The sequence below is a fragment of the Topomyia yanbarensis genome, unplaced genomic scaffold (genome assembly GCF_030247195.1).
Source record: "Topomyia yanbarensis strain Yona2022 unplaced genomic scaffold, ASM3024719v1 HiC_scaffold_205, whole genome shotgun sequence".
In the NCBI taxonomy this organism is placed as follows: domain Eukaryota; kingdom Metazoa; phylum Arthropoda; class Insecta; order Diptera; family Culicidae; genus Topomyia; species Topomyia yanbarensis.
In genome coordinates this window covers 21,199-36,276 of record NW_026683388.1, presented here as the reverse complement: position 1 = coordinate 36,276, position 15,078 = coordinate 21,199, and the positions used below count along the sequence as shown (strand labels likewise).

The following is a 15,078-nucleotide window of genomic DNA, read 5'->3' as shown; positions in this document are numbered from 1 at the left end:
AAACTTATTGAGCTTGGCTTTCAGACATATGGTTTCGCATATGATTATCATATAATGATCACCGGTATTTGCATTAACACACTTTTTGATTTGATGCAACAAGCCTTATGTGTTGTTGAGCAAGTGTGCCTTCATGTTGGAGCAAATAATACATCAATGGTGCTTTTCACGCAACGCAGGATTGCAAATGGAGAACGTCCATTGCAGTCCTTTGATTCTGAAATTATTGTTGCAGATCAAGTTAAGTACGTTGGGGTAATTCCTGATTCAAATCAAAATTGGTTAGCATACACATTCCAGAATCAAGAAAGCTTGAATGGCCTTCGGCCAATGTAGACGGGCTTGCGGCAAATTTTGGGGACTCAAACTCAAGTACTCAGTTGGTGTCTATTGTCGTGAAATGAGATTAAACCAGTCTCAATCGCTTGGTAGTTACTATACCGTATTCCAAGTAAAAATCATCACGGTTCTGTGTGGCGTACAATCGGCACTTCAACAGGGAATTTTCGGTAAAAGAATCTGTTTTCGCTCTGACAGTCAGGCTGCCTTGAAAGCACTTAGTTTGGCACATTCGAGATCGAAATTAGTAATCGCATGCCGAACTCAAATAGAAAAATTTAGCATTTCAAATGCAATTTGCCTTCAATGGGTATCCGGTCATTCTGGTATTACTGGAATGGGCGGACGAATTGGCTAGACCGCGCACTGCGACTGACTTCGTTGGTCCAGAACCAGTTTTACCACTGTCGATAAGTTGAATAAAGCACAAGATTCACTAGCGTTCAAACAATGACTTTTTTGCCGGATATGAGTCCGAAAATGTCAAAGAATTTGTTACTCACAAGCTACGAAAACTTTCGGATCTTTGTCAGGTAGTTAGTGTACATGTTTGTTTAATTTCGTCCCGCTCTGTGCCCGTAACCTAAAGGATCAAGGAATTCTCTTGTGCTTTGAATTGTTCAATCCGAAGCATCAGTAAACCTTACGACAATAACATATACAACATTATTTATTATTTTCCTTTAATCTCATCAATCACTTTCACCGGTGTCATTTTGGAGTCGGTGAGAATCGACTTCGAAAAGTGATCGCCGTCATTTTCCGCGGAAGCGTTCATCTCCTCAAAGGGTGGATATTGAATCTCATCGTAAATATGCTCCAGGCTGTACTTTCGTGGTGGGATCACCTGTGGCAGCTTGCTGCTAGTAAGGGTAAAGTTGTAATTGTACGGAGAAGATTTATTCACCGATGAGTTGTTGGCTGGAACATCGTAGTGTTCTAAAAAAAAACAAATTACTTTAACTTTCAGTTTGATCATATTATTGTTATACCAAGCTGAGTATTTCCAATACGCTGACTTTTTGATTTCACTTTTGTGTATATTACCCGTGGTAGATCTGGAAGTGGTTCCAGTATCCTAGGACTATCAGGTCCTTTCTCGTCATCCGTGCATATCGCAGCTTGCTTTTGCTGCTGCTGTTGTTTCTTCATAGTCTTTCGATTAATGTTTTTCATGTAAGCCACAACGGAAAGAAGCAAAGCTAATGTCAGCAGCAGACATGATATGGTAGCAATCGCCTGTTTGTTATTAACTTCTTCCTGTTCTACTTCTTCGCCTGTGGATTCTTTTCCGTTAATAATCTCTACTAAATCAGATCGATTATCCGATTCTACATAGACAATCTCGGTACTATTTGCATCATTTCCCTTTCCCCCTTTGGCCGGAGAATCAACCCGGTTAAGGGAGGTATCAATAAACGTAATTTCTACTTTGGTCGTCGAGGCTACAATTTCGTAAACGGTATCGTTTCTGGCCGCTTCAGTCGTAGACGTTAAGTCCTCAATGGGTACATAGCTAACACTGGTATTTGCTGGCAAATATTCCTGATATGATTGAGCGTAAGTAGCGTTGCTCGGAAACGGCTCATTGAGCTCCGTCGTGACGATTGCTGGTTCTGTGCTGGGACTAGCGGTTGTGTTCACTTTAACCCATTGTTCTACGAATATCCGCTCGGTACTTTCGGCGGACCAGTTACTTTCCACTACCCGTGTGATGTTCTCGAACATCACGTGGCCGTCGTCAATCAGACACGCACCGGATATGTGGTCACATCTGGATGTGCTACAGTTGCAACGGTTCTTGCAAAGAGTTCCGTAGTGTCCAGCTGGACAGGGAGATTCACAACTGAAAATTTAAAAAAATATATAAAATTAGATATTTGCAATCATTTTGTTTATGCGAATCGTCTTAACTGATGCCCAATCCAACCGTCCGAACAGCGGCAGTGACCCGTTTTTACATCGCAAACCGAATGGTTCTGGCAATGGCACCGACTTTTACAGCTATCACCCCAAGTCCCGTTTCGGCAACCTGGAATAAAGCATGCTTTGATTTAATCAATAGTTTGGAGTATTGGACGGTGAATTTACGCTGTGTACAGTGTTTCCCGGTGAAACCATGCTCGCAGGTGCAAATGTTGGGTGCCTGGCAGGTTCCTCGCCCACAGCCACCGCGGCAAATCGGCCGACAGATTCGATCGACAACGGTACTGTTGTTAGTGATGGTCTCCTCATATCCTTCACAGCAGTATTCTATTTTACGTGTTTTGGTGGCATTCTGAAACGTTTTCAATCGCAAAAAAAAACAAAAAAAAAATTATTTAAAATGTTTTTTTTTCATTTCATAGCCTGTATTCGGGTACATGAAAAATACATTAAATTCTATAACTTGAAAATTCTGTAAAAAATGTGGTTTCTAGATCAAATGTCATTTTATAAGCAATGATTGAAAAAATCGTTAGTCCCTAGATATAGCCTCAAAAGCCTTTTTGATTGTTTAGTTCGCATATTTTGGATCTCTAGGATACGAAAAATATGCTCAAGAAAGTATTTTCTTGAATTCAACTTGGTTCGTCTGCTAGCGCCCATCAAACTTCCAACTAGAAATTTTCATATGAGCCTAACAAAATCGGGTCAAAAAGCTGATAAAATCGGGAGTACACAAAATCGGGGGTAGACAAAATCGGGGGCTGATAAGAATGTTTTCTTCAAAAAGGTATCAGCTGAAATTTTCTGAATGCTACATCAAAAGTCATAGCATTTAATGTTATTTTCTCCCTCATATTTTTCTATAGTGTCAATGACAGAAACTTAATTCGAAATGGGTGGAGGTCAAAAATTGTCGAAATGAAAATGATGTGAAATTTAGCATTTGAGCGAAGACTACATACCAAGAAGACTGAAGTCTCTCTCCTTCCCCCATGCAAATGAGAAGCGACAGATGCTTACCCTTACACAGCCAGTATTGAAAAGTATTCCGGAAAAGTGTTTAGTGTTTTTCTTGTCAACATTAATATTTGAAGCATATTATATGTCTCAAATATTTAAAGAGCCAGGCCTACTGCGCAGAGTTGGGATTGAAGATGTTTCAAAATTAGGGGACAATTAAATTATTCATTTAATGAATAAGTTAATTAACGAATTATTCTGAATCTTGAAGGAGGAAGAACCGAGGACAACTTTAGTGTTTTTCTTATCAACATTAATATCCCCACAATCACAATCCGAAGGGGGGCCTTTGAGAACTTTAAAAGGGATGCTTTTTTGCAATGCCATAGTGCTTACAAAGGAGACCTTTTTTGTTTCGATTATAGAGGTTTTAACCTTAGGGTCATTCGCCTCTTTAGAAAAATCTCTAACCCTATGTGCAGGGTTCGGAATCGAACCCAGGTGAGCTTTGTTCAAGGAAATGGATTTACCAACTACAGTATGCCCGCCCCTAAAAGGCAAGGCGGGGGGGAGGGGCGGCGACGCAATACTCAACTGCATATTTTGCCTTCCATTTGAGAATTGGTTTGAGAAAATCGGTTCAATCATCGCCGAAGAACCGATGTGACTTTAATTGTGAAATATTCCCGGAATTCCGGACTTCCGGAATCGTCGATAGTGGACAATATATTCAAAGAATGTTTGATTGGCAATCAGTGATCTAGATCTGCGATTAGAAGTAATTTGGTGACCATTTCAATAGTTTTTAGCCTCTGAGGTATTACGATTGTACCGATTTATATGGGAAATTCCAGTGTATCCTTACTAACACCCCTGTAACTCCAGAAGCAAGAGTCAGAACCGAATGAAATTCAGCTGCAGTCAACGGTATTACTGTATCTTTCATTTGAAATCAAGTTTGTAAAAATCGGTAGAGAATTCGTTGGGGAATGGGTGTGATATTGGCTTAGGAACTTGGCGGGTTCCCGGGAGCGTCACGAACCGTCATAAGTGGCCAATGTGGTCAAAGCTGCTTTAATTGATCATTAGTGATCCAGACCCGCAAACTAGAATAATGTTACATCAATTTTAATATGTTTTACATCATTTGAACATCATGGTGGTACCAGTTTATATGGGAATTTGCTGTGTGACCGCACTCTTCAACCCGTAACTCCGGAACCGGAAGTCGGATCAACTAAAAATTCAATAGCAGCTTATGGGAGCGTTATACCTTTCAGATGAAACTAAGTTTGCGAAAATCTGTTCAGCCATCTCTGAGAAAATTGTGTGAGTTTAAATGACACACACATACATACACACACAGACATTTGCCGATCTCGACGAACTGAATCGAATGGTGTATGACACTCGGCCCTCCGGGCCTCGGTTAAAAGGTCGATTTTTACAGTGATTGCATAGCCTATCTTTATATGAGAAAGGCAAAAAGACGAGAAAAAATCCAGGGCTTTAAGAAACGCTTTCGTGTTACACATATTTGAAGTAATTTTCTATCATAGTTCCATTATTAATAATGGACTCAATTCATTTATTATTTGATATTATTTGATAGTCTCCAATATAACTGCAACCGTTGGATTTGACGAGACTTCCCATTTAGACGTGATGTTGTCAAAATCTTTTCAAATGCTCCATCTAGCAGTAGCTGTGCCAATTTGGAAAGCATGAGAGGGCTTTGCTTCACCTTCGGGTGATTGAAGCATACCTTTTACCATTATGTTGATGTTTTATTTCGTGTAAACAAACAGTGTTCAATGTTTGTCATTCATTTCGTTTCATTCGTCCTAAAGATACATAATCTTGGCAAACTGGCAAATCGATGCATTCAGTTCTTGTCGAATCTCATTGGGCTCATAACAATTAGTCAATATTTCAGTGAATCGCAGTTCTTTAAAAAAGAATCGCGTTTCATTCATTATTTCTGAATAGTCGATTCTTTTGGTCGATTCGTGTTTCATTCGCCCATTTCTAGTACAGTACATTTAATCAACGTAAAAAAAATGTCAAGTGAGTTGTTCTGATGTAAAAATTAATGCTGAACACGAGTTTGGTGTTGGTTTTTCGATAGTTTTGATATTGAAAGAATACAGACTTCAACATGAAACATACGCTTGGAGGCATGATAAGACAGCCGTTTGAGAGGGCACTATAAGTAACTACTATAATGAAAATTTGTGGGCAGAAAACGGTGCGTATATTTGTGCGAAAAATGCTGAAACGAAGTGAAGAGAACATAAAGAACAGAAATGCATCTGTTCAAGATGGTGCCAGTATTCGATCAGCTTCTAAACAATTTAAGGTTCCGTTCTAAACATCACGTGCTCAAGTAAAGGGAAAGTCCCTCATCAATAAAAGCGCGTCAGATATTTCGCGTAAGTTAATAATATAATATTTTAAGGTGTTATTCCGAAGCGCAAACGTGGTCGTCCTACAGCTAAGCAACCAGGTGAGCTGAAACGCACAACTTCCATTCCATACTCTGGGGACGACGAGGCCACCGAAGAAGTTATTCGCAAGTACAAAACCAGACGCAGCTGCTGAAAATACACTTTTATTCAACATTTCCATGGTTTCCTAATTTTTCACATAATTTGCCACTTTCTTATTCTCCTATCTGAATGATGTCAATGAATTATTTGTGTTATTATTTTTTAAAATAATCAGCAGTGTGGTATCCGAGAAAATCACTGGCAAACACTATCGAACTCGTATCAGTCAACTAAGAACGTCCAACATCTACGATGTCAAAAGAGGGAATGCCCTGACAATTTCTTTTATTTTAAATAAAATCAACAAATCCAGATGTTTTGAAATTCTTTTTGTAGCTGTATTTTAATTTAAGCTCATGGGCTAAAACGTTTCATGGCTTCGGAGTACGTGATGATTTGCGCAGTACCCCAGTTAAACTCATTCCGGAACTGGTTCGGATTTCTGAATGGAGTCAGTATGGCTTCCAACTCAAATGCAACAACCGATTCCGACTCAATCGCTTTCAGAATTGGTTGTTGCATTTGATCTGGAATCTGGGACAGTGCGTTCAGTCGCTTCTTGTATTGGTGGTGCGTCCCCGACTCAAACTGTACCTCATCTAGACCCGACACCTTCGTTAGTTGAGACGTATGTCAATCGAAACATTTGTCAGTTTCTACTGTATTGATTTTGTTGGCTATTTTAGTTGAATTTTAAGACTAAGACAAATGAAAGCTATGAAATTGAACGACGGATAGGTATTCTAGTTCGAATCAGTTATACACTTAGAACGGAAAACTAGGACTAGACAGGTTCATATGGACGCCGGCGTCGGTAGTAAACATGATGATGAGTTATGTTCTATCAACGAACATGCGGTAGACTTGGGTGGAAAGGCCAACTCCTACCAGCGGAAGGCAAAGGATTCTTCACATTTCCTTTCGATCATGTCCATATGAGCCTGCATAGTCCTAGTTTTCCGTTCTAAGCTTATAACTGATTCGCTCTAGAATACCTATCCGTCTTCCAATCCCATTGCTTTCGTTTTTCTTAGTCTTAAAATTTACCGAAAATAGCCAACCAAATTGACACAGTAGAAACTGACAAGTGTTTCGATCGACATATACACGACGGATCTCACTACTGAGTTTCTTCTCGTCAGTTTTGATTCAGGTGGAAGCTAGTAACAAGTATTACCAACTGTTGAACACGGATTTCAACAGCACGCGCTATATTCGTTGATAGCTTTCATGTTGAAGTTATACAATGTCCTTATGCATCACTCCTTCAATGCTCATCAATTGAACTGCCACTTGTTCAAGTGAATCACGTACCTAATTCAAAATATTATTCTGCCACTTTACCGAAATGGGAGTTGACGGTCATAACAATAAAACTTAACTGTCGCCAGATTTGCATACATTCCCTACTAATTTACGCTTTATTTTGTTGTTTACTTTCGCCGAATAAAGCCCAAACTAATGACACGGTGCTACAAAATACTTTTGTTAAAAGTACTATGCGGTTTTGAGTCAACAAGGTGAAAGTATCCATTGTTTTGCGATTTTTTTTTCATTAAAAATATGAAAATTGGTCTTCATTTTTATTATAAAACGTCTTTGTTTAAATAGAAAATTAGGGGGAATATTTAATTCCCCATCCAACGACCTATTTATGATCAAAACCGGTTGGAAAATGGCAGAGTTATTATTGTTTTCCAAATTAGAAACTTGCTCGCATTGGAGGATAAATAGGTCGGGGAATAGGGATGCGTAATTGAATGCTTTCTCTAAAATTTTATTGAAGCAAAGACGCTTCTTTAAAATAATGTTGAGTAATTTTTATAATTTGCATGGAAAAATCGCAAAATCATGGTTGTTTTCAAATTGTTGACCCAAAATCGCAAAGTATCTTTGACAAAAGAATAAAGCATAGATTAAATTTATGATTTTAAACAGCTTAATTCAAGTAAAATGACTAGAAATTCTACAGTTGGCGTCCAAAAAGAGGTAACCCCACGTTGTGTCTTATGAAAACTTGAGATTTCTCGTTGCTTTTCAAAGGTTTTATAAAAAGTAGACTATGAAGTCGCCATCTAGAAGGGTTGCAGCTCAACTGGAGCAGCGAACTCGATGTAAAACCGATGTTAGTTGGACTGCGTTGTACAATGACGTTTCGGCCCGAACAGTCGTTTCTGAAGATGAGCGCCACTATTTTCTGGCTATGTTTCTTGCACGAATGTATATTGTTGAGCGTATTTTTTCGAAAAGTCCAATGAAAGTATCATGTTTCTACGCCGAGAGATATTGGATCAAGAGAAAAAAGAGAACACAGTGGTCGGAAAATGAAAAAAAAAACATGGCGGCAATTATTATTTTTCGAATTGAAGTATTTTCAGAAAAGGTATTGTATAACACCTAGGGCTATATTTGATTGCATCAAACTAGATAGAAATTAAGAGCTGCGCTGTTTTCAACTTTCTTGAAAACTGGCTAAAAATATAGTTTCTTAGAGAAAGTTGTAGGTCATTTTATTATAAACATATCTTCTGAAGATGTAAACTTTGTAGGTCCTATACGTTTCGACGTGCAGTGCTTTAATTAAAAATATGATCCTCATGATAATTTTTACCCAAAGCTTATTTGTTTTTATCCAATTGCACATCATTCATCAGCATATTTCTATCTAATGCAATTTTGGTTGCCAAAACTTGCCGCAATTCATTTACGGTACTCAAATGCGAAGCGTGTTTATGCTGTCAATTGATTAGAGGCCAAGCTATATTCAATTCAACTCAATAGATTAAAATTACATAGTGAGTTTCTTCACTGAACAATTAAGCACAATTAGATTAAAATTGAGCATGTTGTGGGTAAAAATTTATCTTGCAGATTATGTTTTAAAAAATGCTCCATACTTCAAAATTTGTTGGACCTACAAAATTCGTATCTGCGGAAGATATGCTTATAATTGCCCGACCTACAACTTCGTCGTAGGTACTATAAATTAACAAAACCTAAAATAAATTTTTCTTGATTCAATTCCTTAGCTTCAGCTTTTCAGTCACTTTGGATCTAAGCGATTTTTATAAAAAACATTGAACAGCACACAGAATTTAGTATTGAACAATTCTTACAGAAACGATACATAATGCTCGCTCCTCCCTGAGGTTTCAGACAATCAAAAAGACGGCATAAGAAGCTTCCGTTCTTTGTTCTCCGAGTAGTTCATCCACTTGTGAGCTGAATATGTATTCATACGGTTGAAGCGTTCCAAACGTTTTCTTCAATTATCATCGTTTGCTACTATGCTAACCCAGGTTAAAAGTTTTTGATTCGAAGATTCTTAGTTTACGTTCCCCAATGAGTATAGCTGAAAGCGTACAAAACAATAATACATGTATAAATATTTTGGCCAACATGATAACGAACCGGAAGCCGATTGTTGTCGGACGCCCGAAAAAAAGTTGAAAGCGATTTATCACATTTTTTCCATCAGACAGATGCTCGTTGAATTGCATATTAAATATTTCAAGAGCTTTGCTACTGTTTCATAACTTATCAGTTTGGCCTTGAACTGCATATATTATGTGTCTTATTCAAATTATTTTAAACCAAATTCGTGACCACCGATGTAAAGTTAAATCATTTGGCACGATCTTGCAAGTAGTTTGGGAGAAAAGATCGTACATACCATACCATGCGCATACTAAATTTTGTATGGACTATAAAAAAGTCGTAAAGCCTACTAATATAGACAATTTATGATAATTTCAATATTCGCTGAATAATTATTAATTATAGTTGTTTTCCATTTACGTCGTTTCTTTATTTTACGCATTCGTTGAATTTGTATAGAAAAAGTTGCTACGCTTACAAATAAAATTGTCATGTCTTGCATTTTAGTGTTGCTTTCCCCTTGCCAACATTCACACTGAATCCGTCGAAAGAAATGAAGAATAAATTATGTCATCTAAAAAAGACTACCATTTTCCAAACAACTGACAAATCACTCCTCCCATTAAAATGAAGACCGTGCAAAAAAAGCTGGAATATGTTGACACCCTGATAAGCAATCATAAATTTTCATTTAAACAGCGGATATCACATGCAAACGGAGGCGTTTTGACGTCTGTCCTAAAACTCGCTACCGTTTTCAATCTCAACTGTGGTGCCGTGAGGCACCCGGTTCTCGTACTGTATCACCCGTCCGCATGTCCACACCTCCGATTACATAACTCATTCGCTGCGAGCGATTTGAGAGTCCTGGGATTGTGCTGAAGTGGCGCTATTCGAAGCCTTGATTCGCGTGTTCGCACAGCTGGATTCAACTTGTTTTGTAGCCCTTAACCGACGGTTAACTGTTTTTCTTTTGCATTTAACACCCAGAAAACCTACTGATCTACTATTAATCTGCGCTCGGCTGACACGGACATGGATGCGAATTTGTACTGTTGTGATTCGAATTCCGTATACTATCAACTTCAATATCCTAAGAATGTATAACATTAATACTGAACTTATGTTTGGTGAAGGATCTCTCACTACTCTTCAATAAGTTATTGAGTTTCCTCTTCTATAACCAAGTTGTAGGCAAAATATTAATGTCACCCAGGCTACTTTCACTTTTTCTGTATGAGTTTTTATTCCGTTTTTAATGTTCCTTGGAGATAATATTATATTTTATGCCTTGCAGTGACTCTGACTTGCAAAAGTATTGATAAGTCGCTTTAGAATCTCCTGATCCGTTCAGAGAAAACTGTGCGCAAAATTGATTAGTGCTAAAAAATTGGGAATCGAATAGACAGTAATACACTTTACATAAATTGAACAAAAACACTAGAATGCAATGTAGTAGTTATTGAACGAAATATATGTGAGCTAATTCGAAGAAACCTGAAAATTTAAATAAATTGCATTTCATTTGCTAATACCCAATACTCAACAAGTGTCCGCAGTTCGAATCGAAACGGTACGTACGAACCTGTTTCACGTAGACTTCCTTGATCTCGGGCCGGTAGGACGTGCAGCGGGGTGGTATCTCCAGGCACCATTCCCTGGTGAGTACCTGCACGGTTTGGTTGCGGGGAACCGTCTCGAGTTCGGTGTAGCTGCGATTAGCAAAATAAGAGAGAAAAAGATTGAAAACTATGTAGCAATAAAATATGTTTGCACGAGCTGTAGGCTATAGATACTAGTAACTACTGATAGTTTTTAATTATTAGATTATAATTAAATCAGAAATTATGCGTTCAGTGGTAGTACGTGGCGGGCTCGTGAGGTGCTGCAAGAAAATATTACATGCTCGTCAAAACTTGGTTTGTGGGTTTAATTACGGTTATAAATTTATTTACGTACCATTGGTACGGTACCAGAAATAATGGCTTTCAAAACCGACACTCCATTAATCAAGGCTGTAAGATTGTATTTAATGCAAAAACGTTGTAATAAAATTGTCATACAGAATGGCTATCCGATTACAATGAAATTAAACTTTGTCATATACAGTGTCGGACAAAACAATAGAATAACAAACTTCTATCTTCAATTTGTCCACAAATAATAAACCAATCCTTTGGTTGATAGATGAGTTTTAGGAATTTTATATTTCTTCTATACAGAGCGCATGCAATTCTGCTTGAAACTGCTGTCAGCTTGATGGTGAATGAATAAAGGAGGCGTTGAAACTGAGTGTTGGTTTCGGTGAATTCGCAGAGAAATAGCGGATTTGAGATTTCCGCCACTGCACAATCGCATTTTCGCCAGAAACGGCAAAGCGTAGATATAACAATCAAGATGTTTTATGACAATCTGAGATCGTCATTCTGATGGTATGGTTAAAGTGACTAAACCTCATCGAATTGAGATATTCGCAACATGTTTTTGAATGAAAGAAAAACAAGATAGATCCTTCAGAAATGTTGAAGAGCTCGTTTTTATCTTTACTGAAGACTAAAAATCTCTATCTCGAAAATATGGGCCGTTGTTTGTGAATTACCCATTTGAAACTTTTTGACGTAGGACTACGTTTTTGATTTCGATATGGGGGTTGCAAGAAGAGCAGAAAAATTATTTAAAATAAGGGATTTTGGGTCCAAAATGACCCAGTACCCCACTTTCCCGTATTTTTCATGAAACAGGAATATCTCCATTCAAATACTAAGGTTATTTTCTTTGAAAAGATGTAACAAATTGTGATTTTCTGATTGCTACTTCAAAAGTTATAGCATTCAATAATTTTTTCCTCCATATTTTCCTATCGTACCAAATTCAAAAATTTCAAGCGAAGTGGGCGGGAGTCTAGAATTGTCCAAATGATATGAAATTTCGCATCTGAGCTTACTTTGACATTTGTCACAATATGAGAGGGGTGGCTTTTGAGAATTTTCTCTTGAGAATTTTTTTTTGCAATGCCCTATTCACCATCATCGCTGGCTTTGATCATCAGCGAATCGAAGTAATTCAATGTTCATTTCAATGAATGTTTAACCTATGAGGTTTTACGATTATACCGGTTTATATGAGGGATTCCTATGTGACCGCCATTACCAACCTGTAACTCCGGAACCAAAAGTCAATACTGAATGAAATTCAATAGCAGTCAATGGAAGTATTATATCTTTCATTCTAAATTAAGCTTGTAAAAATCGGTTAGGAACTTAGCGAGATTACGAACCGTCATAGCTACTTTGATAGGTCATTAGTGATCTAGACTCGAAAATCCAAGTAATGTTGAACTTAATTGAATATGTATTACATCACTCGGACACCGTGGTGTTACCAGTTTATAAGAGAATTTACAGTGTGACCGTACTCTCCACCCCCTTAACTCCGGAATTGAAAGCCCGATCAACTAAAAAAATAATAGCAGCTTATGGCAGCGTAATACCGTTCATTTGAAACTAAGCTTCCTGAATTTTAAGGTCATTTGGAATCAGAAATACGAATTCAATTTCTGGAATTTCATGAGGTCCCCCCTTGGAAATAAAAATTTTAGTTCCGGCTTATATGGAAATTTCTTATGTGACCGGACGATTCATTCTATATTTGCAGAACCATATAACCGATCCGTACGAAATTTCATGGCAGTCTATAGAAATAATTTACCTTTTGTTTGAGACTAAGTTTGTGAAAATCGGCCAATTATCTCCGAGAAACCGATGTGAGTTTTTTAAAGATGGCCATTTTTCCGGGCACTTGGCAGTCAATGTGGCCAACAAGATGTCGATCGGCCGTCAGGAACCTACAACTGCAAATGCAAGATGTTTGGCTCCGATTTTAGCGAAAAATTCTTTTTGCATTCATGGCGGTATTGGTTTGAATAGGAGTTTTCTCTGTGACCACACTACATAACCGGTAACTCCGCAACCGGAAGTCGGATCGAGATAATAAATTTAATAACAGTTTATGTGGACGCAACACCGTCCATTTGAGACTAAGTTTGGTCAAATCGGACCAGTCATCACTGAGAATTCGGTATTGCTGTTATTCTGAATTTGGACACATTCGCCAGGGATTCCGGAACCGTTGATAGTAGCCAATGTGGCCACAGAGACTTTAACTGACTGTTAGTGACCAAGAACTACAAATTCAAGCAGCTGTGATAACATTTTGGGAAATTTTTACCTCCAAACATTCATAGTTGTATATGTCGGGATTTTCTGCGAGAAACGTACTGAGAAATGTTTGATTTTTTTGTTTGAAATGACTGTGTCTGGGGATTGGCTCAAGTTATCTTGATGTATAAGATGTTTTTATGTGTAAAACTATCTGAGAAACACAATGGGATAATCATTTTCAAAACAAAAATACACCCAGTGTGAGAAAAATGTCGTTTTAGTTTCAAACTGGAAAAATAGCATGTTTGGCAACACAGTAACCAAAAAAACTATTTTTTCTAGATTTCCTGACTCATTTCCTTCAAAATACATCTTACCGATTGCTTATCGACCAAATGGAGCCAAAGATATGGATAAAAGTTAATAATTGATGCTTTTTTTCTATGAAAATTTTCCATACACGATTATGACACGTCACACAAATTTAGTCATCATACACCTATGACACGTGTGAGTGCGACTTTTGTTTAGATTTATAGTTACATAGTCAACCGATCTTCGTAATGTTTGAGAGAACAATACAGAATAGATAGACGCATCAATTGTCTTCTTTGAATTGTTTATACCATTTATAAGTTTCAAGATATACAATCTCAAACTTTAAAAATCGTTTTTCTCGAAATGTGCGAAATGGCGCTTGTCATAAAATAGCACAACAGCGACGACATACCCAAAAAGTGCTTGGTTGTGTGATATACATACATGAACAGCAACCGAAATTCGTCATCCCACCGTTTACTACCTTTGCGGGAATATGAGTTTAATACCGCAATGCGCAATTGCGTGGTCTGAAGCCGTGTGGTGTCCGGCGGGCTGAAATCTTTTTGCACTATTTCAACCAAGAATAGAACCTCTGGGAACTGCTCCCATGTCGTAAGAGGCGACTAACAACATGCTAGGAGTTCCTAGGCCGAGGTTTTGCTCCGTACCGAAGACTTAATCTGGACGGACCTTAAGGTTTTCCATATTACCCTCTTCCAGTCTGTATTTAGTGAATCACTGACATATACTTACCTTTTCTGATTCGCCTTTCTTGATTGTGTACCAACGTTTTAAGTTTCTTCTGGCGGTTGTATATTAGCCGTAAATGACGAAATCTAATTCTACACTAAGTAACAGAATATATTAATATACCGGCACTTCCACGCCAAGGTTTAACTTCCAAAGCTTTGGTTTAAAAACCGTTTTTAAAAAATGGAAACTTTCATGTAGGAAATTTATTGAATTGGCCTAAGATGGAGCTGTCGAATTTCACAAAAAGCTTTTTATGTTCCAAGTGATCTGTAGTTGTGTTAAATTAGGTATTTTTCTATTATATTTGGAACCGTCTACCGACAAATCTACATTTACGAATACCTCCAAAAGTGACTTCTTGAGGTCTCATGAAGGCCTGACACTAGCTTTATGATACTTTTGCTTTTCTAAACAGTAATAAAAATCTCAACATTCAAGAACTTCACTTTGTCAGAAAATGTAGGGCCATCGGAAGCTAACACTTCGTAAAATCGCACTCCTGGTCCTTTTTTCAGTACAGTACTCTACGTCACTCGTTCAAATTTGCACCGCTCTTATGGTAGTCGGTATTTGCTAGTATTACTGTTCTCCCATCCATTCTGGTAGTCAAACGGTGGGATAGCAAAATTCTTACAAGTTTCCTATCTCATGCCTCCACGCGAGTCTAAGTCTATTGATGACATTTGGTC

General features: G+C 37.8%; 1 protein-coding gene across 1 annotated transcript in view; it reads right to left on the bottom strand.

The window, feature by feature from the left end:
• Positions 1-864: 864 nt before the first annotated feature.
• Positions 865-15,078, bottom strand: part of LOC131694949 (uncharacterized) — a 35,406-nt gene continuing 21,192 nt past the window's right edge. Inside the window, exons 2-6 of the mRNA XM_058983495.1 lie at positions 10,741-10,867; positions 2,431-2,617; positions 2,254-2,371; positions 1,332-2,185; positions 865-1,278 (exon numbers count right to left, since the gene is read on the bottom strand). Coding sequence (XP_058839478.1) covers positions 1,013-1,278; positions 1,332-2,185; positions 2,254-2,371; positions 2,431-2,617; positions 10,741-10,867 — 1,552 coding nt within the window. The 3' untranslated portion in view covers positions 865-1,012. The remainder of the gene's footprint in view (positions 1,279-1,331; positions 2,186-2,253; positions 2,372-2,430; positions 2,618-10,740; positions 10,868-15,078) is intronic.